The sequence below is a fragment of the Chelonia mydas genome, chromosome 3 (genome assembly GCF_015237465.2).
Source record: "Chelonia mydas isolate rCheMyd1 chromosome 3, rCheMyd1.pri.v2, whole genome shotgun sequence".
Taxonomy (NCBI): Eukaryota; Metazoa; Chordata; order Testudines; family Cheloniidae; genus Chelonia; species Chelonia mydas.
In genome coordinates, this window is record NC_057851.1 from 109,834,861 (window position 1) to 109,861,925 (window position 27,065).

Below are 27,065 nucleotides of genomic sequence, written 5' to 3' on the forward strand. Positions count from 1 at the left end.
TAAGAACTGTACTTCCTCTAGATCTCCAAGAAAAGCAATAATTTATGAAGTTAGTTATCCATGATGTACAGTCTATACAGACTGTGTACCCATTCATTGTCTGCTGAATAAGTAGATCCTGAGCAGAGCTATTTTAATCATTTGTTGGTGGAAGTGGGAGAAAGAAGAGTGACATAAATTACAATTGTGTGACTTGAGTTACAGAACTTCTAGAATACAGATCAAACTATGTCCAATTACAGCTAACAACATCATTGCTGTTAACTGCATAATGATGTATTAGTTCACCAGTTCTGAGCTGTTACGCCATTTGCACAGATTTAAGAGAACAGAGAAAGACCAACAACTTTTAAACAAAATTTAAAATTTTAACTTGTATTTGATTAGTAGAACCAGAATTTACCATTTATAAGGAAAAAGATTTACTGTACTTTATTCTTTATTATCCCAGCAGATATTACACTAGAGAAACTGATTTTGAGAAAATGAAACATTCATAAAACAGTTATAGGGAATGTCACTGATTACCAACAGCTGTTACATTCAAAAGTATGCAAAGAGGATTTATACGGTCTACAAAGGCTGCAATTCCTTCTCTTAATCTAGTGTCATTTTATAAAATTGTAGTGTTTTGTCAGCAGAACATTTATCATACAAAAGACATATATACATACGCAATACAATAGTAAACTTGATTAGTGCCTTTGCTCAAAAGCATATTAAGGCACTCATAACATTTTTACCATTATGTTGACTGAAATTTGTTCTCTCTGTGCTTTGGTTGAATTAAAGCAAACAGATTAAATGTCTGATTTTAAATACCAATAACATTTGGAACAGAGTCTTATGGTATGTAGGGTAACAACAGCAGCAGCATCTAAGAACCCACCCACTGCATTAGCTAATAACGAAACAAAATTAAGTCCAAATAAATCATACCCACTGTCAGCTTTGCAATTAGCAACAGCAGAAGATTTTTTTAAGTCAGTCTCAAAATGACTTTCTAGTCATACATTCTATTGATTCTATTAGAAATATGAAGATAGAAAAGATACAGCAAGAGGGCCTGCCCTAGGATAGAATATAATTGAACAATACATCAGAACAGTATTTACAATAGTTACATGATTACAGAACATTTTATAAATACAATTTATATGTATACATGAGGCAAAAAAAAGACAGTCACTCATTTTAATTCTTTACAATTGAAAATATTTTCAAGAAGTCCAAACTAAAACTGTGATTATACAGTCTCACAGTTGCTGGTTATAAGTATCTCTCCTCTGTTGTCAATATAAACTAGTCCGATCAAAGATCAATCTGAATTTCAATGCCCCAGAAGATTCTAGAGGCAAAATTTATGAAGGACTGAAATATCAATATTGTAAACAGTAGACACTAAGGGTTACAACAACATGTCCTGGATCCATGTTTGGAACTACTTCTGTAGTCAATGGGAATTTCACACATGGGCGCAGGGAAATACATTGGAGAGCTGAGATAAACAATTGTGTTATGAGGATATTTTCTGTTCTTCCAGAGCAGGACTTAGCGCTGTAATGCACTGGGAGATCCAGGAGAGAAATACATGTATGGAGTACTGCAGCATTTAGACTGCAAACTTCAGAAATTAGGAGAACCAGAAATTTAATGGTAGATAATAGAAAAACTTGAAATACTACCAGTTTATCAGGACACACATGTAAGTGTTTCAAAATGGCAGAGCGGTATCTCATATTTCAGTACCATGCATATTAGCTTAAAATACTCAATTATTTTGGTTTAATAGCAATTCCTGTTGGATTTAACTTCCTTATGTAAAATGGAAGTGCCTTGGAAAGGACATCTTTCTTCAGCTAAACCCAGCACTGTTTGGCTAAGACCAATCACAAGTCTAGATCCTGATGGACTGGGAAAGGAGAAATATGCTCAGATAATCAATTATAAAAATTGTATTTGTAATTAAAAGGTGACATTGTCTAAGGAAGTTTTATTTATTACATGCCCACAAATAATGCTCACTTGATTAAATTGGTTTTAACCGGTAATATGTTACACTTTACTGCAGGACAAGTAAAGGAGATTAAAACTGCCAGTTTTACTGGGACACTTACCAACATGATGAATGGAGACAGTCCTTTAAAAGATTATTTACTGTGAAATAAAGCCTATTTTTACAAACAAAAATAAAAAGCTGAAGTATTTATATATTGCATCCATTTTATAATGTTGAAGCTAAACATTATAGATCTTAGAAATGTTGAGACAGAACAGCTTTCTTTAAGATAGACACAGAGGACTTGAATTGTGTTTTACTGATTCAAGTCCTATTGAGACTATAGAGAAATAGCTATTTTTTTATTATAAGGAATGGATATTTTTACATAAATATCTTTTCACCATGATAGATGCTTCAGAACAGAAAGATAAGTAAATATCCTTAAAGAAACAGGACTCTCCTCTTAAAATTATTTTTAAAAGACATTGATCATGATAGCACCATAGTGATACTGCATGTACTCCTTACACTGCTGTGATACCAGCTCTGAGTGTGGTTTCATGATGCTTAGGGAGCAAGAATTCTAGTATAATGGCCTGGATGATCAGAGTAAACAAGAGGCACTGATGTTAAAAATTTCTGATTGATATTAACACACAGGACTTCAACCCAGGAGTGGGGAAACTGTGGTTGTTTAAAAGTATGTTTAAATTTGGTTTTTGTTTTTTAAAACAACCTGCATTTCCCTGTCCCTCAAAAAAACTGCTGGCTATGGGATGGAGGGGCATTACTCTTTCTTCCCACACCTGAAACAACTGCTGGTCTTGTGAGTGGGACAGCTGTTTAGTGGTGTGTTCCCCTCTGAGCATCACAAAAGGCTTATTAATTTTGCATCTGAAGGCTGTGACACTAGAACTTCTGCTTAGCTGCTGCTTGAACGCCATGAAACCAGTATTCAGAATTACATGCATCTGCTATCGCAGTATCAAATACCACAGAGGTGAATCTGCTTTCAATTAAGCTGTGAATGACAGAACACCAGAAATGTAAAAAAGGGGAAACAAACAGCTTAACTTGTTTGTTCCCAGGTACACGCACAGCAGTGTTTCCAACTGGTTAAGGTTTAACACACAAAACTGATCTTCGCAGCACAAAAGCCTAATGAAAGCCATGTATCATACTCTCAATCCTTCCTCATAACCAGCTGAAAGGCTGGAGCAAGAAATAGAACCATTTTAAAAACAATTTTTCAAGCTATAATTTTCTGATTGGAGCAGAGTTTGAGACACAGTACAGTTTGGCTTCCATCAAAAAATGAAGTTGGAGCAGATTTCAGTCTTTTTTTTCCAAAGCTTCATTCCTCCCACATCTTTAAGAGGGGCTGACAGGGAGAGAGCTAAATTGCTGCTAAGTAAATACTATTACTGGTTTTAGTTATAAATCTAGTTATAACTTTCAATATAATTTTAAGTTAAATATAAATAAAAACCCTAAGATTTTTTTTTAAACCATTTATAGTCACATTACAACAGAGACTGATGTTTCCCATTTTCAAAGCTGTGTACTGTGCAGTTACTGTACTGACTGGGAATTACTTACCAAACAGGCTTAATTTTGCTAACAGTGGAGCCTGATATTGTGGGAAGCCACAGTATAGCAGCCATGTATCAGAGAGGTATCAGTTTTGTAAGTGTATGATAAGATTTATATTTGGTCAAAGCAAGGCAGAACTGTTTAAGTCTGGAACAAAGATTTTTAAAAAAAATTATTTAGCCTATGTACAAATAGATAACATCTCCTTTTAAGAAATCACTATTTCCTATATTGAGTACTTAAAGTACAAAGAACTGATCATAAAACTCAGTTCATAATTTATTTTTCCTAACATCAGTTCTTTTCTAAATGAATGATTAATAATGCTGGAATAAATTAATGTTTTAAAATTATTTCCCTGCATTTTGGGGAAACAAAATGTACAGAAAGCAAAAATACAGAACTCTGGGATAATGGTAATTTTTTTTTTTAATAAAGTATGCATATATTTACCCAAGCAATCTTCTGTTAATTCTCTTATCACAGGGGATTTTTGAAAAATCCCAACTTCAAAACACACAGTTCAACTATCTTCAACTTCTCTGCTAAACATAAACTAGATCACGATTTTGAACCCCTTTGCCTGCCTGCTCATCATCATCATCTGATTGCTGCTCCAAGTTTTGTGGATTATTGTATTCATATTCAATGGGTTTTGGGTAGTTGTAAGGGTAGCCATTGTCATCAAAAAACCTTCGAAATGTGAACTCGTAAAAAGCATGTTCAGGATGTTTCCCATTTTTGTACCACCCATTAAGTGTGTCATTTACATTCCCGTCCTTATCATCATCACACCATAACTTATCTGGATCAACTGGGTCAAAATTGGATGTGTCTGTGGGATGTGTAATTTTAGGAACATATGAAGCAGTCTGCTGTCGTAGATCACTTGAAAAATCAATAGCTTTAAAAAATGGATGAGCTTTTATTTCATCTGTACCATTCTTGCCTAAGCGGTCTTCTGGCCCTCGGCAGAGTTTGATAATAAGGTCAGAAGCCTCTGGAGTCAATTTAGCTTGAGGTGGAATGTGAAGAGCTGTTTGCCAATTTATAACCTTTAAAAAGAAAGTGTAAAAAAAGATCATAAAATAAAGTTAGATTTTTCATTTTCTGTAATTTCTTAAAAATAAAACCCGCCATGTATGAAATGCACAATGAAAACTGTTTCAAGAGTCATCACTTAACACCTATAAGTGTTTTCCCCTAAAAACTCAAAAGCCCACACTCTTGATATTTTTATTTATTTTGCCATCATCTCTCTCTTCAGGACTTATATGATCCTCCTTTACCAGAGCATCCGAGTTGCCGGAAAATCTTTAATGTATTTATCTCACAACACTCCTGTGAGGAAGGAAAGCACTATTACCCTCACTGAACAGATAGGAAACCTGTACTGACTAAGGGCTAGTCTACAGTAGAATTGCTGCAGCGTCACAGATGCACTGATGTAGCTGCACTGCTAGTGCAGACACTCTATGCCAAGGGGCGAGAGCTCTACAGTCGGCATAATTACTCCACCTCCCCGAGTGGCGATAGCTGTGTCGACAGAAGAACTTCTCCCGCTGACATAGCGCTGTCCACGCTGGTGCTTAGGGTCAGCGTAACTTATGTCGCACAGGGAGGTGGCTTTTCCATAGCCGTGAGCGACTGAAGTTATACTGAAGCAAGCGCTAGTGTGTACAAGTCTATCTGCGAAGAGCTGGGGCAGCACACAGAGGGAACACGCATGCAGCCAACTGTTATCATCGAACAAGAGCAGAGCACCACACCGGTAGCTGCTGACAACACAAGCCTTAAGAGATGAAGACATTTGTTTTCCTACAGCCAAATGCAAGGTAGTTCATCTAGGAACAAAGAATGTAGGTCACAATTACAGGATGGGGATTTTTGGAAGGCAGTGTCTCTGAAAAGGACTTCGAGGTCATGATAGATAACTAATAGAACATGAGCTCCCAATTTGATGCTTTGACTGAGGGCAAGTCTACCCTTAAAATGCTGCATAAGCTGCACCGATGCAACTGTGTCCCTGTAGTGCTTTAATGAAGACACTAAGCTGATGGGAGAGAGCTCAACTGTCGACATAGTTAATCCACCTCCCTGAGAGATGGTAGCTATGTTGGCAGGAGAAGCTCTCCTGCTGACATAGCATTGTCTACGGAAGGTGGTTAGGTCAGTATCACTACATCACTCAGGGGAGTGAAAAATCCACGACCCTGTCCTGAGTGATGTAGTTCTATTGATATAGGTCTGTAGTATAGACCAGATCTAAGAAAACTAATGGGATACTTGGATGCATAAGCAGGGGAATATTGAGAAGTAAGGTGGTATTACCACTGTATATGGCATTAGAGAGACTATTACTGGAATACTGTGTCCAGTTCTCATGTACACACTTTAAAAAGGATGCTGACCAACTGGAAAGGGTTCAGAAAAGAGCAACAAGAAGGATTAAAGGTCTAGAAAGCCCGTCCTACAGTGAGAGACTATAGAAACGTAATTTACTTTATCCAACAGAAAATTAAAAGATGGCTCAATCACAGTCTGCAAGAACCTACATGGGGAGAAGACTTTGATAGTAGAGAGCTCTTTAATGTAGCAGAAAAAGGCATTCAAAGATCCAAGGTATAGAAGCTGAAGCTGGACAAGTGCAACTAGAAATAAGGTGCAAAGTTTAACAGTGAGGGTAATTAAATGGAACAACTCACCTAAGAATATGGTGGATTTTTACCCTTGAAGTCTTTAAATCAAAATTGGATGTCTTTCTAAAAAATATGCTGTAGCTCAATCAGAAGTTATGGGCTTCACATAGGAATTACTAGATGAAATTTGATGGCCTGTTATTCCTACCAGCACTACAATGCTTACAGATGTTTGTCAATGCCAGTGATCACATTAGATGATTATAATGATCCCCTCTCATCCTATAAATAAATAGATCTATGAACATATTTTCTCACAGGAGGCATAAGACAGAATCTGGAAAGACCAGGAGATTCTATATGGTAATATCTGGCTAAACTTTCTGATGTCATCTAATGTTTCTCTTTTGTAACTAAGATTTCTAAGGGTCTCACAAGGGCCTAGAAATAGGACCGTAGATAACATGTATTATCTTCTAAATCTTATCAATATTTTCTCTAATGGACTTCAAAATAAAAATATATAATTTTAGTCATTCAGGATTGAATCTAGGTGTGTTATGTGACTGTTACCATTCTTGAAGAATATGCTATTCACTGGTCTTAAGTTCTGGAAGAAGGTAAGAGAAAAAGATAACTATCTGGTTGTGACGGGATGCACCAGGCCTTCGTAGCCTCTCTAGAGCCCACACTTCTCTATTACACCCTGCCCTAGGAAGCAGGAAGGTGTAAGGAAAAGAGCAACAAAGGTGGGTCCTCCAGGCCTACCTAGAAAGACTTCACTGGAGCACTCATCCTAAAAGCTAGTGACACCAGGTCCTTCAAGGGCTAGTGACAGCCAATCAGAGCTCAGCAGGCTCAGATAAAGGAGCTGCAGGGTCTTAGCAGTTCAGTTTGCCCTCACATCATGTGTGGGGAAAATCATGGTAAAAAATTACACCAGTGGAATAGTTGGAGAAAAATGATATTATAAACAGCACTAAGTGGTTTCATAAAAGGAAAATGCATGGTTGAACATATATAGTGAGACTAGAAATGGAGGTACAAAAAATCATAAAGAACTAAGAACTTTATGATATCTGTCTTCCTGGACATTGAAAAAGAATATGACATACTATGGAGGGAAGGCCTCCAATATAAATTAGCCAAAACTGAAATAAAAGGGAGAATATTTTGGTGGCTAAGGGACTTTTCAAGTGATGGAACTATAAAGGTAAAAGTGGGAACAGCTTTACCAAAAACCTACATGCTTACACATGGAACTCCACAAGGGAGTATTATTAGCTCTCTTTTGTTTTCCATTATGATAAATAACTTCCCAGAAAATTGTGCAGATGGGAATAGGTATTTCCCTTTTCACAGATGACTGTGCTATATGGACGAAGTATGAAGACTAAAAGTAGCCATATGAAAGACAAATGAAGCACTCCGGAGAATTTCCAAGTGGGGAAGTGATTAGGGATTTAAATTCTCACTTGCAAAAAACTAAGGGAATGCTTTCAACCAGGAAGAAAAAAAGGGAAGACTGAGACTTATTTCTTTATGGTGGGGAAAAAAAACACAAACATTCCAAAGCGTAGGTTCTTAGGAGTAGTATTTGTTATTAAATTAATTTGGAAAGGTCACATAGATAATCATACAAATGTATAGAAGTAGGATGAACTTACATAAAAAAGCATAGCTGGAAACAAATGGGGTGCAGATAAGAAGGTACTGATGATGATGTACTGAGCATTGATAAGACCAGTTTTAGACTACAGATGCCAAGCTTTTGGTTCAGCCTCAAAAACAACTCTTAGAAACTTGGAACTGCTGGCACAACATCATCATCATCATCATTAGCGTGTGTGCTGCAAACAGCCACTGCGGAAGCACCTATCTAAGGATGAAACTATTAGCTCTAACCTTTCAGGCTAAGGTAAAAGGGAATCATGACAATGGAAGTACACAACTGATTTACAAGTGTTACTAAGAGCTTAGCAGACAAAGTGATATGGATTGCCACAGACTGCCTCATACTCATCATCAGTCAGTCAACCAACCATCCGTTGTCACTGTTCCCATTACGCCTCTGGCGTTTAGGGCAGCAACGAAGCTCCTCCATTCCTGTCTGTTTCTGGCAAATCTTTCAATGGTTCCCCAGTTGTGCCCCAGGGTTTTTCAGCTCTGCTTCTACAGCTCTTCGCCCATGTTGTTTTCGTGCAGCCTTGTTTTTGCTTGCCTTCAGGTGTCCATCTTACTACTAAAACACATGGCCAATCCACCTCCAACGCCTCCTGGGAATGATGGTGTCATATTTTCTTGGCTGCACCGTGTGATCTTCGTTTGAGATTGTTCTGGGCCAAAAGATACATAGGATTTTTCTGAGGTAGGCTGTATGGAATGAAGACAGTTTGGACATGTCATACTCTCTCATTTCCCCAGCATTCTGCACTATAAAGTAGTATTGAAAGTACGCAGCTCTGATAAATCTCGAGTTTGGTTTTGGTGCTGTATTTTAATGATTTCCAGACTGTATTTAAGCTCCTGAAGGTGTTCCTGGCTTCACTGATTCTGTTCCAGATATCCTGGCTTGTTCCACCCTCCTGACTGATGGTGTTTTTACATTGGTGAGAACATGATCCTCTATCTGTATTGGTAATGGTGAGACAATATTAAAGGTCATGATATCGGTCTTATTGCAGTTGATTTTCAGTCAAATTTGCTGGCTGAATGTGTTGAGTCTAGTTTTTTCTTGTATATGGGGTTGGGTATGTGATAGGAGAGTGAGATCATCTGCGAAGTCTCTGTCTTCAAGGGAGGAGAAGGATGTCTATTTAATGCCTCTTGGCATGTCTTCTGTTGTACACTGCATTACCCAGTCAATGGTAATGTTGAAGAGGATTGTAAACATGACTCACCCCGATGTACTCCTGTTCTGACTTCAAAACTGAGCTCACTGTGATCAACATTGCATGTAAAGTTGGAATAGAAGCTTTTGATTATGTTGATTATATGGAGAGGGATTCCATATGCCCACAGAATGCACCATAGGCTGGTCCTGTGAATGCTATCAAAACCCTTCTCAAAGTCTATTAAGTTTATGTAGAGTTGCCGTTCCCATTCTAAGCATTGTTCTGTTATGTTTCATAGAGTTAAGATCTGATCTGTGCATCCATGCCCTTTCCAAAAACCAGCTTGCTCTTGTCTGAGAATACTATCAACTGCCTCTGATATATGCTGGATTATGATCTTGCACAATACCTTGCTTTGCACAGATAAAAATGTTATACCATGCCAGTTATTACGATCCCTAACAGTTCCTTTCTTTGGTATCTTCACAATAACACCTATTGGTCCACTCATCTGGCACTTTTTCCCTTTCCCAAACTGACAAACAGAGGGACCAGGATAGATGCTGCTAACTCAGGATTTACCTTGAACAATTCTGCATTCAAGTTATCCTTGCCAGGAGCTTTCCCATTTTTTAAGGAGTTGATGGCTTCAATCTCTTCCTTAGTTGGGGTGTCTGTATTGATATCAAGATCTTCTGCCTCCCGGATGTTTGCTTCCTCTTTAGGTGGCTCCCTGCTCAGCAATTCTTTGAAATGCTCTGTCCAGTACATTTCTTGTTCTTTTTCTGGTGCCAATAGGTGGCCTTGTTAGTCCCCGATGAGAGTGGTGTCTGCCGTTTACCACGGATAAGCCATGTAGACAGTTCCTTGTTCACCACAAGCAGCTGAATCCTCTGCTTGTGTTGCCAGATCATCAATATAATGTCATTTGTCTGCTCTCACAAGGCATTTGACCTCCCGGTGTGCCTTGCTATACGGCTGGTGGTATTTGTCTTTTAGCTTCTGGGATTTTGTGTCTAAAGCTTTTTTTCTTCTTCAGGGCTCATCTCGTTTCTATGGCATTCCATGTGCTTGGAGTAATCCACCCCTTTCTTCTCTTCTGCCTGTAGTCTAGACAGGTTTCACTGCTCCGTTTATAAATTGTTGTTACTTTGTCCCACTTTTTGTTGATCTCATCTGCATTCCCCTCCTCTCCGCTGTCTGCAAGTGCCTGAAACCGGTTCTTTAACTGCAGAACGAAGGCTTTCTGTATTTCAGGGGACTTTAGCTTGTCAACGTCATAACGTCTATGTCCCTTGTTTGGTGGACCCACACTTCTCAGTTTTAGCTTGACGGAGGCTGTCACAAAGTGGTGGTCACTGCCAACATCTGCTCCCCTTCTCACTTTCACACCTGTCAGTGAGTGTCGCCATTTGTCAATGATCATCATATCGTCAATCTGCTTCTTATGTCTGCCATTTGGAGAACACCATGTCAGCTTGTGAATTTCACAATGTTGAAATAGGGTTCAGCCAATGACTAGGTCATTCATATTGCAGAAATCAACAACTCTCTCCGTTGTCATTGATGATGCCACACCATGTCTTATCATTGCTCTGTCGTTGTTTGCGTTGTCCTTACTGACCTTGGCATTCAGGTTTCCCATGACAATAGGTCGTGGCATGGTCCTCTCTCTAACTCTGCCTGTAATGCAAGGTAGAATTTGTCCTTTGCTTTTTCATCACTGTCATGTCAGAGCATAGCACTGAATCAGGGTGATATTATTGTGTTTCCCTTTCAGTCTAGCTCTCAAAAGTCTGCTGCTGATGGACTTCCACTCAAGCAGGAAACACTCCACTCCCTTCTTCAAAAGGATGGCAACACTCTTTTGGTGCTGTCCATCATCCTGTCCAGAATACAGCAAAGTTTCATCATAGGCTGTTAATCTTCCTGATCCCATCCATCTGCTTTTACTGACACCCAGAATTTGTAAGCTGTAGCATCTCATCTCTGCTGTGACCTGAGCTAGCTTCCGTTTTGTAAATTGTCCATATGTTCCAAAAACCAAGTTTGGTTTTTGTCTTGGTGTTGAGCACTTTAGTCTTCATGCCAGTGGCTTCCTTTTGACTTTCAGCACTGCCAGTCATACAGATCACTGACTTCTGCAGGCCATCACACAGTAATGGTTAATTTCTCCGCCACTGTTTCCATAACATATTTTGTTTTGTTTTTACCAGACAGGGTTGTTAGCCCTGTGCCTAACCCCTAACCTGGAGGACCAGGGTGTCTTCATACTCTCAGGATCAAAAAAATCGTTAAAGGAGACATATAAAAATAAAAAAACAGAACTAAAAGTTTTTAGTCACAGGAAATGAGATTTCAGCTAGACAGTTATTCCTCCATTGGTGGATTTGGAATTGTTTGGGAAAAAAGAAAAAAAAACGAGGGAAGGAAACAACCCACACATTATGACCAATGAAATTTCTGAACTTATTTATGAAAAATGGGACCACCTTTCCCAAGTTTATACAGATGACAACACTGGGTAGAGTAGTAGTTGCGGTCCTAGTTTTGGAATCCAGAAATCTAAAAGGCTTTTGAATTATGTGAATGTACTGATGGCTGAACTAATGGGAAAAATGTTGGCACTAACCTGGGTAGGAGATGAGTGACCGACTGCAGCTGTAATTTTATCTGATTCCTTGTCAGGTATTAGGACACTCAGAACAGGGACTTCAGAAAGCAGAAATGACATAAGTGAATAACGTTCCTAACTATGGAAATAATGCAAGCAGGTAGCTGTGTAACAATAGAATGGGTTCCATCACATATCGGAATACCTGGAAATGAGATGGCTGACAAAGCAGCAAGACAAGCTCTAAAAAATGAGGAGGTGGATATTAAGATACCCATAAGTAGATAAGAATTTAAAAGTGTGATCACAAAGGAGCTTGCGAAGGAATGGCAAGAATTATGGACTAAGGAAATAAAAGGTTTTATGATATATGCTAAAAAAAATCAAAGATTCTACACTCCAGTCATGACAGAAAAAAGCAAAGTAGAGATTTTTAGAGAGTTAACAGGTCATTGTGTCTTAAATGATAAGGTAAACTTATTAAAGACACTTAAAAAGACAGTCTGTACTTTGTGTAAAACCAAAGAAACTGTTGACCATATTCTATGACACTGTGTGCAATATTCTATGGAAAGAAAGTTTCTTTATGAAAAATTGAGACAACTTGGAATCAAAGATTTTTCCCTAAAGGGGAACATCAGGGAAATGGAATTGTGCACACACAAAAAAGCCTTGCTGCATTTTCTTAAGGTTACTAGACTGAGTCAAAGGATATTAAGAAAAAAGTTGGCCTAAAAATGAAAGAAGAAAGTGGCTGTCATAGCCTTGTATGAGACTGCTGTGCCAAAAAACAAAAAAGACAGACAGACAGAAGTTCAGTTCTTGGGACCTGGAAAGGAAGGGTGCTCCTCTCTGGACAAAGGAAATTGAGGGATAGCCGGATTGTTTTCTGGCTGCAATTTTGCATAGCTGGATTTGCAGGGAGAGAGAGGACCTAAGAACCACAACTCTGAGATAAAGGTGAAACTAAAGGGGGCAAGTAGGAAAAGGTGCAGGTAAGAAGCAGCAATGAATTGAATCAAGCCGTAAGCAGCTGCTGTTTTTAGGATCCCTGGGCTAGAACCCAGAGTAGTGGGTGGGTGTGACTGAATACATCTCTGTGTTCATACTCTAAGCACTATTGTAATAATCTTTGTACAAAGTACGCCTTGTAAGGTATCATTTGAAAACTCAATTTGCTGGTCAATATTGTCTTGATAAAATGTGTGTGTTATAACTTAACATAGTGTTATGATTCCCCTGTATGATGTTATTAACACACGTTCCAAACCTCACAGCCCTGCCCAGCCACAAGTTACGTCTGTCCGAAACAAAGGAAGGAATGTGTGCGTGCCTTTGTTTGCATTTAAGCAGTAAACAGTGTCATCAACCAGGAAGGGAAAACAAAGGAAGTTCAAACAGGTGGGAAAAAAAACCCAACAGGGAACATCCTTCCACATAGACTCTTTGTCTCCTGGTTCTCAGCTGCAAACGTTTTTTTAAGAAGGGGGCTGAAACTATAAAAAGGAGGGACAAACACACCAAGGGACCCCTCTTTCTCTCTCTGCCCGTCGCCGCCTCCGCAACTGTGAAGACAAAAGGAAATAGCCAGTGGACTCTGAGGGAGGGGTCCTGACCTGAAGAGTTTGGTCAATAACCTTGCTGGAAATACGTGGTGAGAAAGTTTGCTTTGCAACTAAGGGCTAGTCTACACAGGCAACGTTAAAGCACTGCCACGGCAGCGCTTTAACATTCCTTGTGTAGTGGCAGAGCGCTGGGAAAGAGCTCTCCCAGCACTCTTAAAAACAAAACAAAAAACAACAAAAAAAACCCACCTCCATGAGGGGCGCAGCTCCCAGCGCTGGTGCACTGTCTACACTGGCGCTTTACAGTGCTGAAACTTGCTGCACTCAGGGGTCTGTTTTTTCATACCCCTGAGCGAGAAAGTTGCAGCGCTGTAAAATGTCAGTGTAGACAAGCCCTTAGATAGTTTAAGTAGGTACCAATCAGAGTTTTATCTTTATTCTTCTTGTAACCATTTTGTCATTTAAGCCTTATTACTTATACTCCTTAAAATCTCTTTTTAGTTAATAAGCTGGTTTTAGTATTTTATCTAATCCAATGTGTTTAAGTTAAAGCGACTGGGTAACTATTTAAAGTAATAAGCGGTTATATTATTTCCTTAATGATCTCTTGGACAGGACAAATGTACTGAAGTCCATTAAAAGGGTGGGCAGTACAGGACATACATTTCTGGGGGAAGATTCTGGGGGTGTGTTGGGTCACCTGCAGTATAACCAAGGCTGGGAGGAGCCAGGGTGTAGCTGGGAGGCTGCAGTTACACACAGGTACTCAGGGTGTGGAATACATGCAGGGTGTGAGCAGCCCAGGGGGGAGTTACTACAGCAAAGCATTGTAAGGCACCCAAGGTTGCAGGGCGGGGCTGTGTCAGCCCCCCACTAGTGTGGACTGTGCCCTAGTATGTTACAGCAAGCCCGGGTTCCCCTTCTGGCCCCAGGTAAAGTGGGGTAAACCCCAGAAAGGGTACCAGGCTTATTTGGGAATCTGAACAAAGGGCCCAGAGCTGGGGCTGAAGACCCAAGAAAGGGCAAATAGACTGTTTAGTTACTGGACTCTTACATACCCATGAAAAAGTTCATTTGAACTTTGTGACTCGGCTGAAGAGTGACACCACTGAAGACCCATTAAGGTCAGCTGGCAGCCTGCAAGGGGTGCCAAGGGTGAGAAAAGGACTGTACTACTGCATCCAGCCACTAGGAGGCGCTCAAGTGAGTACCCCTTTACACTGTTAAATTGCTTGTCTCACAAAAAGGATGCTGGGCCAACACTCTCGCTCACTCTCACTCACACACGTGTCATGACACTGTTTGAGAGAAGTATGGTACTGAGAAGGGCATACTGTAAGAGAGCAAAAATGGTAAACTCTTGACAAAGCATGAACAAATGACTAGCTTGGATTATTGCATGAAACTAAACAAATCAGATCTTACAATATTCAGCCTCTGTGAAAAATAAACTAACCATATTTCTAAGCCAAAGGGTATCACCTAGTTGTGCATAGTGCTTATTCACTTAAAACTCTCCTCTCACTTTATAGAGCTAGAAAGTTTTGCACAAATTCTTACTCTGCTTTTTCAGCATGGTAATGCTTGTAGGATTATACAAACTACTACTTTTGAACATTACTATTACATAATTTTAAGACCTGATTTTCTTAATTACCTTCATTTGTGTTTCCAATGGTGTCTGTGCCAGGAACGGAGGCTGCCCCACCAACATTTCAAAGAGAATTACTCCAACACTCCACCAATCGCACAGTTGTGTATATCCTGAAACAAAAGCAAACTATAAAAATGAAACCAGTGCTTTGGTTACTTAAATTTACATTTAAATGGGTAACCAACGTATCAAATTACAGTAAGTATTTGTTGCATTATCTTCAAGATTAATAATAATTTAGTACTTATTTTTGACCCAGAAAAGCTTAAGAATGGCCATACTGGGTCAGACCAATGGTCCATTTAGCCCAGCACCCTATCTTCTGACAATGGCCAGTGCCAGATACTTCAGAGCGAATGAACAGGACAATTATCAAATGATCCATCCCCTGTCATCCAGACCCAGCTTCTGGCAGTCAGAAGCTTAGGAAAACCCATAGCATGGAGTTCCATCCCTGACCATCTTGGCTAATAGCCATTGCTGGACCTATCCCTCCATTAAACTCATCTAATTCTTTTTTGAACTAAGTTACACTTTTGCCCTTCACAACATCCCCTGGCAACAAGTTCCATAGGCTGTGTATTGTGTGAAAAAGTACTTCCTTATGTTTGTTTTAAACCTGCTGCCTATCAATATTTTGGGGTGTCCCCTTGTTCCAGTGTTATGTGAAGGGGTAATACCACTTCCTTCTTCACTTTCTCCACACCATTCACGATTTTATAGACCTTTATCATATCCCACTTAGTCATCTCTTTTCTAAGATGAGCAGTCTTTTTAATCGCCCGTCATATGGAAGCTGTACCTTACCCGCCTAATAATTTTTGTTGCCCTTCCCTGTACTTTTTCCAATTCTAATATAGATTTTTATTTTTATAGAGGCCTTATGATATTCTCTGTATTATCTATTCCTTTCCTAATAATTCCCACCATTCTGTTAACTATTTTGACTGCCAATTAGCAGATGTTTTCAGAGAACTATCCCTGATGACTCCAAGCTCTCTTTCTTGAGTGGTAATAGCTAATTTAGATCCCATCATTTTGTGTGTATAGTTGGGATTGTGTTTTCCAATATGAATTACTTTTCATGTATCAACACTGAATTCCATCTGCCATTTTGTTAACCAGTCACCCAGTTTTGTGAGATCCTTTTGTAACTCTTCACAGTCAGCTTTGGATGTAACTATTTTGAGCAATTCTGAATCCTCTGCCAACTTTGCCACCTCACTGTTTAACCCTTTTTCTAGATCATTTATGAATATGTTGAACAGCACAGGTCCCAGTACAGATTGTTGGGAGGGACCCTACTATTTGCCTCTCCCCTTTTGAAAACTGACCATTTATTTATTCCCACTCTATTCCCTATCTTTTAACTAGTTACTAATTTGAGAGAAGATCTTCCCTCTCATTCCAAGACTGCTTACTTTGCTTAAGAGCTTATGGTGAGGGACCTTGTCAAAGACTTTCTGAAAGTCCAAGTACACTCTATCTTCTGGATCACCCGGGTCCACAACACCCTCAAAACATTCTAATAGATTGGTGAGGCATGATTTCACTTTACAAAAGCCATGCTGACTTCTCCCCCAACATATTTTGTTCATCTATATGTCTGATAATTCTTTTTTACACTACAGTTTCAACCAATTTGCCTGGTACTAAAGTTAGGCTTACTGGCCTATAATTGCCAGAATCCCCCCTGGAACCTTTTTTAAAAATTGGCCTTACATTAGCTATCTGGTACAGAGGCTGATATAAGCAATAGGTTACATTTCACAATTAGTAGTTCTGAAATTTCATATTTGAGTTTCTTCAGGACTCTTGGGTGAACATATCCTGTTGATTTATTACTGTTTAATCTATCAATCTGTTCCAAAACCTCCTCTTATCGACACCTCAATCTGGGACAGTTCTTCAGATTTGTCACCTAAAAAGAATGACTCAGGTATGAGAATCTCCCTCACATCCTCTGCAGTGAAGACTGATGCAAATAAGTCATTTAACTTATCTGTTACTGGCTCCACTATTAATTAATCTGTACAAGTGCTGGTCTTCAGAAATGGCCAAAGCCTTTAGACATCAGTCATTTTGCAAAGGGATCCAATTAAAAAGCTTTACCTGTTCGTAAGAGTACTTCTGGTGCAATATAATTAGGTGTGCCAACAAGCGAATGTGCCAAACAACGTTGATGCTGCCGTGCTGCCCTACGCTCAAGTGGCTTAAGCCTGTCTCCACATCTGCAGTTTGCTGGATCACCCCATTCATTACTAAAATCCATGCTGTCTTGACGTGAATGGTCACCTACAATATAAAAATGAAAGCACTAATATTTTGGGGTTTTACCCCTTGGTTGAGCTTCTCAGCTAAGACCAGTTTCTCTCCAAATTCTTTAACATTCCTTTTTATGAACACACTCTATTCTAATGAATTAAAGTACTTTAAAATAAAAATAATTAAAAGTGAACTTGTAAAGAACTTAGAATATTGAGCTTGTGTGCTTTTTTTTTTTTTGCTTATGATGTAAAAAAGAGTGCCTGAAAGTTATTTTCTTTTGTTTGTTAAAAATGGATTTTTTTCTCCTAACAAATAATAGGAAATGTCAATTCTGATCTTCCCTAGTTTTGCTGAAGAACTTGTTGGAAGTATAGGATGTATATGGTTATTTCTCTCACCTGCAGTGAAGGAGGGCCATCTCCAAAATATCAATCACTGAAGTTAAACAGGTGTTTAAAAAATAGAAAGTTTTTAAAAGTCTGATTAAAAATCTTACCTATCACAATTGTTCAACTTTCACTCTGTTGCCTTATGTAATGTCATCCCTCTTGCTACTTCTCCAATCACCGTAAAATATACCAGGCTAAAGAGGAACTGAATTTCTAGTGTAAAAACAAGCCAGAAAAGTGGTTTTTTAAAAAAATCTATTGAAGAAAAAAGGTACAAGCCCAATTTTCATTTAATTCTTTGCAGGTTACCTATAAGAAAAAATAACCGTAAAACGAAGAAGGAATCCAGATACTGCCACTTGAGGAACAAAATGCAAAATTATCTTTGCTATAAGCTTCCCGCAACTACCCTGAAGGCATTAAATAAACTTAAATCTTTTTTTAAAAGAAGCTTACTTACTGAATTTCCACATAACTGCAGAAGAGGGATGAAGATTGTAGATCTTGGGTAAAATTGTCAAAAGCACCTATATGACTTAGGCTCCTACATCCCATTTTCAAAAGTGACTTAGAATTTTTGTACTGATATAACTATTTCAGTTAGATTTTTTTTTTTTTTTTTTTTACCAAAATAGTTAGATCAGTACTACTTCAAGTGTGCATGCTGCTATATTGGTTTAGCTTATTCCATTTCCCGTATGGGTATTAAATTCAAACTTTTTTCATGTTGTGTTCATCTTTCTACTCATACTTATTATTCATGAATTAGCATGGAATGCTACATCAGTTCAGATAACAAGAATAGCTACTTACCACTTTGATAGTATTTGGAATCATGCGTCCATCGAAAACCTGTACAAAGGCCGAAGTCAGTCAGTTTAATATGACCATCACGATCAATCAAAATGTTATCAGGTTTAATGTCTCTGTGAATGAAGCCCATCTTGTGAACACTTTCAACTGCACAGGTCAGCTCTGCTATATAGAACCGTGCCAGATTTTCTGGGAAGACCCCCATTCTAATTAACAGGCTCATCATATCACCTCCTGGAATGTAATCCATTACAAAGTACAAATTGTCCTTATCTTGGAATGAATAGTACAGGCGAACCACCCACTCATTGTCAGCCTCTGCAAGGATATCCCGCTCAGCTTTAACATGAGCAACTTGGTTCCGAAGCAGCACATCTTTCTTCCGCAGGGTTTTTGTTGCATATAAAGCATTAGTGTCCACTTTCCTTGCTAGGCAGACCTCTCCAAATGCCCCAATCCCAAGAGTCTTAATTTTTACAAACATTGATTTGTCCATTTTAGCCCTTTTGAGACGAATGTAGTTAGACTCCTTCTGGCACAGCATTTTTCTCATTTGATCCTGGGCATCTTGGGACAACCCAACCTATGTAACAAAGTTAAATTTCACAAGTTAAAAACACTTTTTGCTTTGTGGTGATCATCATACATTAGAAGGTTCAAGCAAAGTAAAGGAAAAACTTACGTGTAAAATGAGGAGTAATACTTGAAGTTTTTTCCCTAACACACATTAGGTCTCTATAAAAACACTTAAGGTTGAAACAAACAACCCACAAAATGTGCAACCTAAGGGACAGTTGTAACAACAATATGCACAAGGTGCCATGCACCACCATGCTCTTGATTAAGGGAGCCATTTTTGGGAAGGGAATAGGGTGGGAGAAAAAGACAAGCTGATGGTGGTTGCCTTCCATGCCCTTTATAGAAGAAATGGGTTTGTAGGATAGGAGGGAGGCCATTAGTAATCCACTATCCTTCACAGAGATTTTCCCACATGGGAATACTTCCCTTACATATTAACAACTGTACAGATTTGTCCACGACACTCTGCATACCCAACTTTTACCTGATTCTCTGCATTACTGGAGTCATTACTTGCTTGATTCCTAACACAATGAACTGAATGTATTGCTCTGTAGATTTTCCAATTAGTTATCCACTGATTGATCACTGAGTCTTTGCACACTTAATTGTTTTGGCATAACTATTTCCATTTGGTTCTTAAAGATGTCCTTCTGCCCTATTTTGCTTCTTATGAAATATAAAGGCACAATGAAAGGTGGTTCTGCTTGTGTTTTTACATTAAGAAGTCAAGTCTTGTATATCAGGGAAGACACTATAGTGGTTGGAGAACTAATGAAACTATCAAACAACAGAAGCCAAGATAGTAAAAGGTGAGCAATTGAGAGAAGATTTTCAGTCAGGATGTTTAATTCTCTTGTTTTAGTTAATTATTGTTTAATGCAAATTACTAATTAATATTTTGATAAAGGGTATCTTTGTTGAAGATTCTATACCATCTTTTTAAGTAAGGTATTAAACTTAATAAAAATGCTCTGGAACCCTAAAGAGATCCCATATAAAGATAATTTAAGACAAAATAGGCAAACAAAAAGAAGAAACAAATGAGGGAGAACAAGAACAGAAATCACGGTTACATAGGTAGCTACAGTTTAATGATTCCTGAAGGCACTTTTTGTTTTAAAAAATAAAATCAACTATCCAACTCTCATAAAACCAGACAATAGCAGATTTCTTACAGGCATCACAGCAACAGTGGGTCTCAAGCAGAGATTTAAAAATCTGACTTTGTGTCTGTCCATACAGCAAAAAACCTGGTGCAGTCCTCACCATCTCCAGGTTTGACTACTGCAGCCTCCTCCTCTGTAGCCTTTGAACACCCATGATGCTCTCCTTTGGCTCCATCAAAACACTGCCAAGATCATATTCTTTGCCCATCAGTCAGACCATTCCATCCCCTCTAACCTCAGTGTACTAGCTCTCCTTCCTCCATGGCATCAAATTTAAATGTTTTGTCCTTATCTTCCAGAACCTCCAAGCCTCTGCTCTCCACTAGCCTTATCTCTTCATGTTGCCTGACAACCCCTTTGCTCCATCAAAAATCTCAGCATCAATACCTTATTTATCTTCTTTCCCCCAAAAAGACCTACACACTTTCCTCCATGCCACCCACACTGTACCTCAAACACCCTTCCTGAGCTGATCTGCAAGGTCCCCTCCTTCACCTTATTAATATTGCTTTTAGGACCCACTTCTATGATGGCTACAAGAAATTAACCTTGAAATATATTAATTTTAAATTTATACATACATACACACCCCCCCCCCCAAATACGCCGTTCTCTTTACTTCATGCCATACACTAGCTCTTTCTGAATAGCCATGTGATCTCACTGACATCACCTCTAATTTCCTTCCCTATGGTCTTGTTATTCCCTACATCATGACTAATTTTGTTTTCACACTCTTCAGGGCAGAAGTGTGTGTGTTCTGGCAGGTGCCTCGCACCACTTTTGGCACCATTAGAAAGAATAAGATAATAGAAGTGCATACCTCCAAAACACATTACTACTCCACCTGTGAGACAGCTGCTCCACGCCCAAAAAACCCAGTTCTCTCCAATACGCACCTTCCTTTAGACACCTGCCCTCCCACCAGGGAATACATACTGGCTGAAACATTTTGGTGGCCCTTTTCCCTCAGCTTCCTGCAGAAGGAGAGAAATGAGGAAATCCACTCCTGGTTTAATCCTCTTAACTCTCCTGCAAATAAAGATGAAAAAGTGCTAAGGGAAACAAATGGCCATCAAGTTTCGCTTCTCTTCCTACTCAAGATGTAAGGTGAGTTGGCCTATTCCAGTCAGATTTCTCTCCCATTGCGTACTAAAGGGAGCCGCTTCTCCCCCCATGACACCCCATTTTTCACCATCCAACCCCCAAAAAAGATCCTCCTTTTGAATTAAACACATTTTGTGTGAATTGAGCACAATTACCATAAAATATATTTAGTGTAAATAAGAAAAATAAAATTTTGATTTCAATTGACTACGTTAAGCATGCAGGGAAAAAAATCATTACCACTAAGAGGGATATGTGTCAACATAACTAATTGTGCTTACACCATGGCAGAGCACACTCAATAAAATGCTCCAAATAAGAAATGAAAGTGAGGTTTGCAAATCAAACTTACTTATGATCTTGCACTTAAGTACCCAAATGTAATATTAAAAAATACATCAACTTCATGCTTTAGTTTTGATGCAGGTATACATGCAGAGTCCTTTGGAAAGGGTTCATGCTATTCTTAATATAATACTGTTTCTCCAAAGTCTTACTTGCCCACACAGTAATGGAGGCTATAGAAGTCAGCAAAGCTTCCAACACCTTAAGAGTTTAAAATCAGCTGTTAGTGAAAGTGAAAAGGAAAAAGAAGACTAAGAATAAACATCTAGAGACTTTCAGGAATAAATCTTATTTGTTAACATTTACTTAGGTTGTGATTAAGTAGACACTTAGAGTACAGTTTAAAGCAAGATTTTTTTCAGAGCAGGAGAATGTGGATTTTGAAATGATGGCTCAGTCAAGCAAAAAAAAAAAAAAGGTTTCAGTTAAAGGTATCAATTTCAAACAACCATTTGTCTAAATTCTGTTACCTACTATTATTCTCAGAAAAACTAAGATTACAAATAAAGCTTAAGATTATTACAAAAATCATAGCTAAAGTTCTCTCTGTATTTTCTGGTTTTAATGTGGGTATTTCTCAATGTTTTCTATAAAGTCAGTTTCACTGTTTCCCCTGTTGTGCGGGTCTTTACATGGCAACAAGGAAGACAAAAGTTTTAGTATAAAATGTGACTGTAAAAAACACAAATTGGCAAGGGTCATCAGATGCATCATCGAAAGCCAGTTTTTACACTAAAAGCTGTCTTTTTTTTTTTAAACTTCAATTAATAGAACGTGTACTCTTGGGCCAGTGCTAGATAGAGTATAGGCTTTACAGAACTGTGGCATTTTTGTTGCTCGCTGCAGTGTTTTAAAGTGCAGATTAAAGTGAGTTTTAAAATTCCCTAGCCAAGATTCAGTTAATATACTATGGTGGCCAACCCTGCATTCCTTGTGTACACAGATCTCTCATTGATATTATAGGAATTTTGCACAGTATGGAAGGACTATGGAATAGAGGATCAAACCTTCTGTATATTTAGCAAAATCTGACTCTAATATTTAGAAGTATAATTCATTCTCTACTTTCAAATACTTTACTTGAGTAGAAATAACCTACAACTCAGCAAACAGACAGTGTCTCTTTTTGTTCTACAATATGCCTTTTAAGCACTTTTGAATGTTGAACAACATGAAATACATTTTTAGAATGAAATTTCCTGGACAAATACCATCACACAATGGTGTCAAACTGGTGAAAGTGAAGGGAGTATTCATTCTTTGGGGCTCTATATGGAGACTTTAGCCAGCCCAATTACCATTTTTTCCTAAATTGCATCTACAAAAATCTTAAATAATACTTAACTGTGACAATTTTAACAAATAGTTTCCCCCAAATCACCATTAATATCATCCATGAGAAAAACCTGGGAGCCATGCAGCTAAGCCCAATGCAAGCTTCAATAAATTTACTTCAGCCTCCTCATAAATGACTGAGATGATTAGTGTGCAGAATATAAAATATTTTTGGTTTGCTTGATTAATTTAAAATTATACTTTCCAAAGAGAGGAATGGGATTACCTAAACACATACTGAAAGGCTGGCTGCTTCTTAAACATGTGGTCAAACTAAAAATGAACTTCAATACCAAAAGATACTACAACTGCACACAAAATTGCAGTATAACCAAGAAACCTGTCTAGATATGCAGTTTTTAAAAACGTGTACCAAAAGCTAAGTAGTTCCACTCAAATATTAAAGAAAATAAAAGTTTTACCCGCATCATTTCATTCTCTAGTTGTTTCTTGCGATGCAATCGTTGCTGATGAGACTTGAGTATGTTTTCCACATGTTGCTCCATGAAGAATTTAAAGGCCTGAGGAGAATAGCTCTGAATGCGAGACTCCCTTCGCTCTTCATCTCTCTTATTTTTCCTAACAGGAACAGGTGAGGTTGTTATTTGTTTTTTTTCTTTATCTGTCCCATCAATACATTCATTATTCTTTTCACTCTCTTCTTCCTTAGGTAAACTGGGATGATCTTCTTTGTTAGGTTTGGTTCCTGTCTCATATGGACTGACAGATGGATTCTGGTGTAGCAAGTGTTTTGGATAAGGTGGTGGAGGACCTTGGTAATTTGGAGCTTCTGCAACAGGTGACATAACTGCCATGTTAGTAGATGGACTCTCAGAGAAGGGGACTGGTTGGACAGCTTGCATTGGCTGTGACATCCAAGAAGGATGAGTTGGTGCTAAGGCAGTCTGCAGCTCTGGCTTTAATACTCGCATACTTTTTACTGGCTGCTGAATGGGAGCTGGGGTTATAGCTGTTACTGTGGTGGCTGAAGGCTGAGAACTGCTAGAGTGACTCTGTCTATTTCCATGAGGGTTATTGAAAGAATTCGATCTTACTGGAATGTTGGGTTGCCATGTAGGGATTTCATGTCCACTGCCAGGTGGTGATTGGGGCGGAGCAGATGAAGGCTGTGACCAGGACATTGGTATTCCAGGTAGATTTATATTGTAAAGTTCCATGTTGTGGCTGTTTCTATTTGGCACCATCATGGACTGAGGAATGTTTCCATTGGTGTATGCTGAAGGAGGAACAGATCCTCCTGCTTGCATCTGCAATGCTGTAGGACTTTGCCTGTTAGTTGGGGATATTGGGTACGGAGGGGGTGGCTGACGATTGACCGAGTTCCCAGACACAACATTCTGATGAACCATGAAATCAGTCTGACAATTGCCATTTTGCATTCCAGCTCTTCCTGATGGAAAACTAAACTTGCTATTGGCAGAACTCTGCATGATTATTGGTTGCCTACCAAGTGGAACAGAATTAATGCCTCTTTGTCCCTGCGTAGAAGAACTTACGGGTGACGGATTCATTGGTGGGGGCGGATAGCCATCCTGCCATGCTCCTGGTGGTACTGGAGAAATGCGAGAAATCATATATTCCATGCTTCCAGAATAACGTTTTGTTTGAGCATTTGGTTCCCAGGAAGGAGGTGGTGGAGTTGTTCCTCTTGGTGGAGGAGTCTGCCCTCTTGGAGGTGGAGGAGGGGGAGTAACACTCCTTACTTGTGGTGGAGGTGGTGGATTCACTCTTTGTCCATTGCCAGGATGAGCCTGAGCAAATGCTGCTAATCCAGAACCAGATAAAGGCCTTCCTACATCCGACTGAGAACTTGGACTTTCTGAACGATAAGCTACACTATCTCCCAATGGAGGGCCATGTCTCGGAGGTACCAAGGACTCTTTAGAACCTTTCCAGCTCTGTTTACGGTTAATTGATTGCTGCACACTACCTGCTTTTACAACAGGAAAAAAAAAAAAAAAAAAAAGCATAGGATTTTATATTTGTGGGGGAAAAAACTACTTGCAGCTTGCAATATTTTACTACTGTTCTAATTCAGTTACTTTTCCTTTTCTTGGCAGTTACCTTACTGCTATGAAATAGATAATAAATTTTAATGTAAGTCACAATAAGTCACATGACTGATTTGTGACTAATCAGAAAGGAAGCTATCGAACTATTTCTAGCATGGAAAAACTGACCAAAGAAAAATGTATTGACCTACATTTTACATAACATTGATATCACAAACATTACATCAAATCAATCTTATAAAGTGACAACTTATGAACTTGACAGCTTTATAAAGTGACAACTCAGTGATGTACTTGAGGGGTTCATAACCTTTGAGTGAATTAGTCAGCTGAAAGATTGCTAGGACTTGTACACCTGTAAACAGGCACACTAAATTAAAAAGATAATGCACTTAACACAGTTTAACCCAAATGCATTACATTCCTTGTATGCAAAGTTCTGTTCATCAAAAGGTTATGTTTTAAATCAGTCTGAAAGATACTATATGTTTGTAAGTGTAAGATAAGACTGCATACATGCAAAATTTACAATGACCATCTCAACAATGAATTCTTAAAATTTAACTCCTTTAAGAATTACAGAGCCATCTTTTATTGGAGGTACCAGAAAGTAATTACAAGATAGAGGTCATATTATGGCATATGAACAGGGCAACTGTATGTTTAATTTTGAAAGTTTTCATTTATTATTTTCACTGCTGCAGATCAATATTTTTTCCATAAATGAAAAATGGGTAAATTGTGATAAATTGTGCAAGTAAGAATGAAAGTCCTGGCTAAATTCCATTATCCCACCAAAAGCTTGGTACAAATTCTAGTTAATTTAATAGGTTGAAAGATAGTGGATTGAAAATGAAAGCCCTGTTGTACTTTGCTAGTGTTGTTTACTATGTTATTTTCTTGTACATAGATTAACAATTTAACTGTAATTGCACAGAAATTAAGTGATATGACTCCCAAATTTAAGAAATGAATGAAAAGTATTCAACACAGGAAACGAACACCAAAATGACAGGTCTGAACAGGATTACTTATGTATGATGTTGAAAACAAACCTAAAAGCTTATTATAAACTAACGTCAAGTACTGACATTTAAGTGGATTACTTTATAAATTATACTAAAAAATTTCTCCATTTTCAAGAAAAATGGTATTTCAATCACCTATTTAATTGTTAAAGTTTATGCTTCACTTCCCCTCCATCCCCCAGTTGAGAGTGCAGAACTGAAATGTTCGGCTAATTTATGATTTCTTTCTATAAGAAAAATACCTATTGGATATACATACCTGGTGGTTTCATACCTGCATTAACAGGTCTGGCTGCTGCTGCAGCCATCTGCTCCCGACGAGGATCTTGGTAGCTCATTTTACTTATGAATTCAATTGCTGCTTCTATACTACGGCTGTTAGTTTGCCTAAGAGCTCGTACAACCATATCCTAAAGGGAAAATTAAGTTAAAAATATTTTATTTTATTTTTAAAATTAACAGAAAAAAACAGTCAAAAGCACCAACAGTTGAGATTTTCAAAGCATTGCAGGGGGATTTAGCCACACATCTTCCATTAACTTTAATAGAAAATGCCTGGCTAAATTTCACTGACAGATTTGTAAAATCTCAAAGCATCTCCCTGAGTCAGAAAAACTGCTGTTAAATCTCATACTGCCAAGATGCGCAGAAAAAGTTAACATTTTAAAGAGTCTCACTTTAGTGTATCTACTGTGCTGTTTGAATCTCAGAATTACTGTTACTACAATTTGTTCATGTGCCTATATATTACTGAAAGGCAGTAACCTCTACACAATTAAGGTTGCAACCAGCTTCCAATGTAAGGCCCTATTTTTAGCCCCCACTGAAACTTAAAATAGTTAAAAACTGTAGAGCTGAAAATCAACTGATTTATTGTGAAAGCAAAGGAGATAATGAATTACAGGTCACAAGAAGTACTCCGATTTGAAATTGTGAATTTTAGCTTTTTACTATTACTTCAGCATTAACTCTGAATCTCCTTGTACGCTAATGCCCTGACTATATTGGAAGAAAATAGGCTGACATCAAGTAATATTAAAAGCCTTTGATGAGGTGCCTCACCAAAGGCTCTTAAGCAAAGTAAGCGGTCATGGGATA

At 38.4% G+C, this 27,065-nt stretch overlaps 1 protein-coding gene across 8 annotated transcripts in view; it reads right to left on the bottom strand.

The window, feature by feature from the left end:
• Positions 1–359: 359 nt before the first annotated feature.
• Positions 360–27,065, bottom strand: part of LATS1 (large tumor suppressor kinase 1) — a 39,869-nt gene continuing 13,163 nt past the window's right edge. For 4 of the 8 annotated variants that reach the window (XM_037894961.2, XM_043543127.1, XM_043543128.1 and 1 more), the window contains 6 exons: positions 26,227–26,377; positions 23,329–24,860; positions 18,372–18,954; positions 17,014–17,196; positions 14,905–15,011; positions 360–4,650 (listed from right to left, as the gene is read on the bottom strand). In XM_037894961.2, the coding sequence (XP_037750889.1) occupies positions 4,141–4,650; positions 14,905–15,011; positions 17,014–17,196; positions 18,372–18,954; positions 23,329–24,860; positions 26,227–26,377 (3,066 nt within the window). In that variant the 3' untranslated portion in view covers positions 360–4,140. The remainder of the gene's footprint in view (positions 4,651–14,904; positions 15,012–17,013; positions 17,197–18,371; positions 18,955–23,328; positions 24,861–26,226; positions 26,378–27,065) is intronic. The other 4 variants (XM_043543129.1, XM_037894964.2, XM_037894966.2 and 1 more) reach the window with 3 other exon arrangements.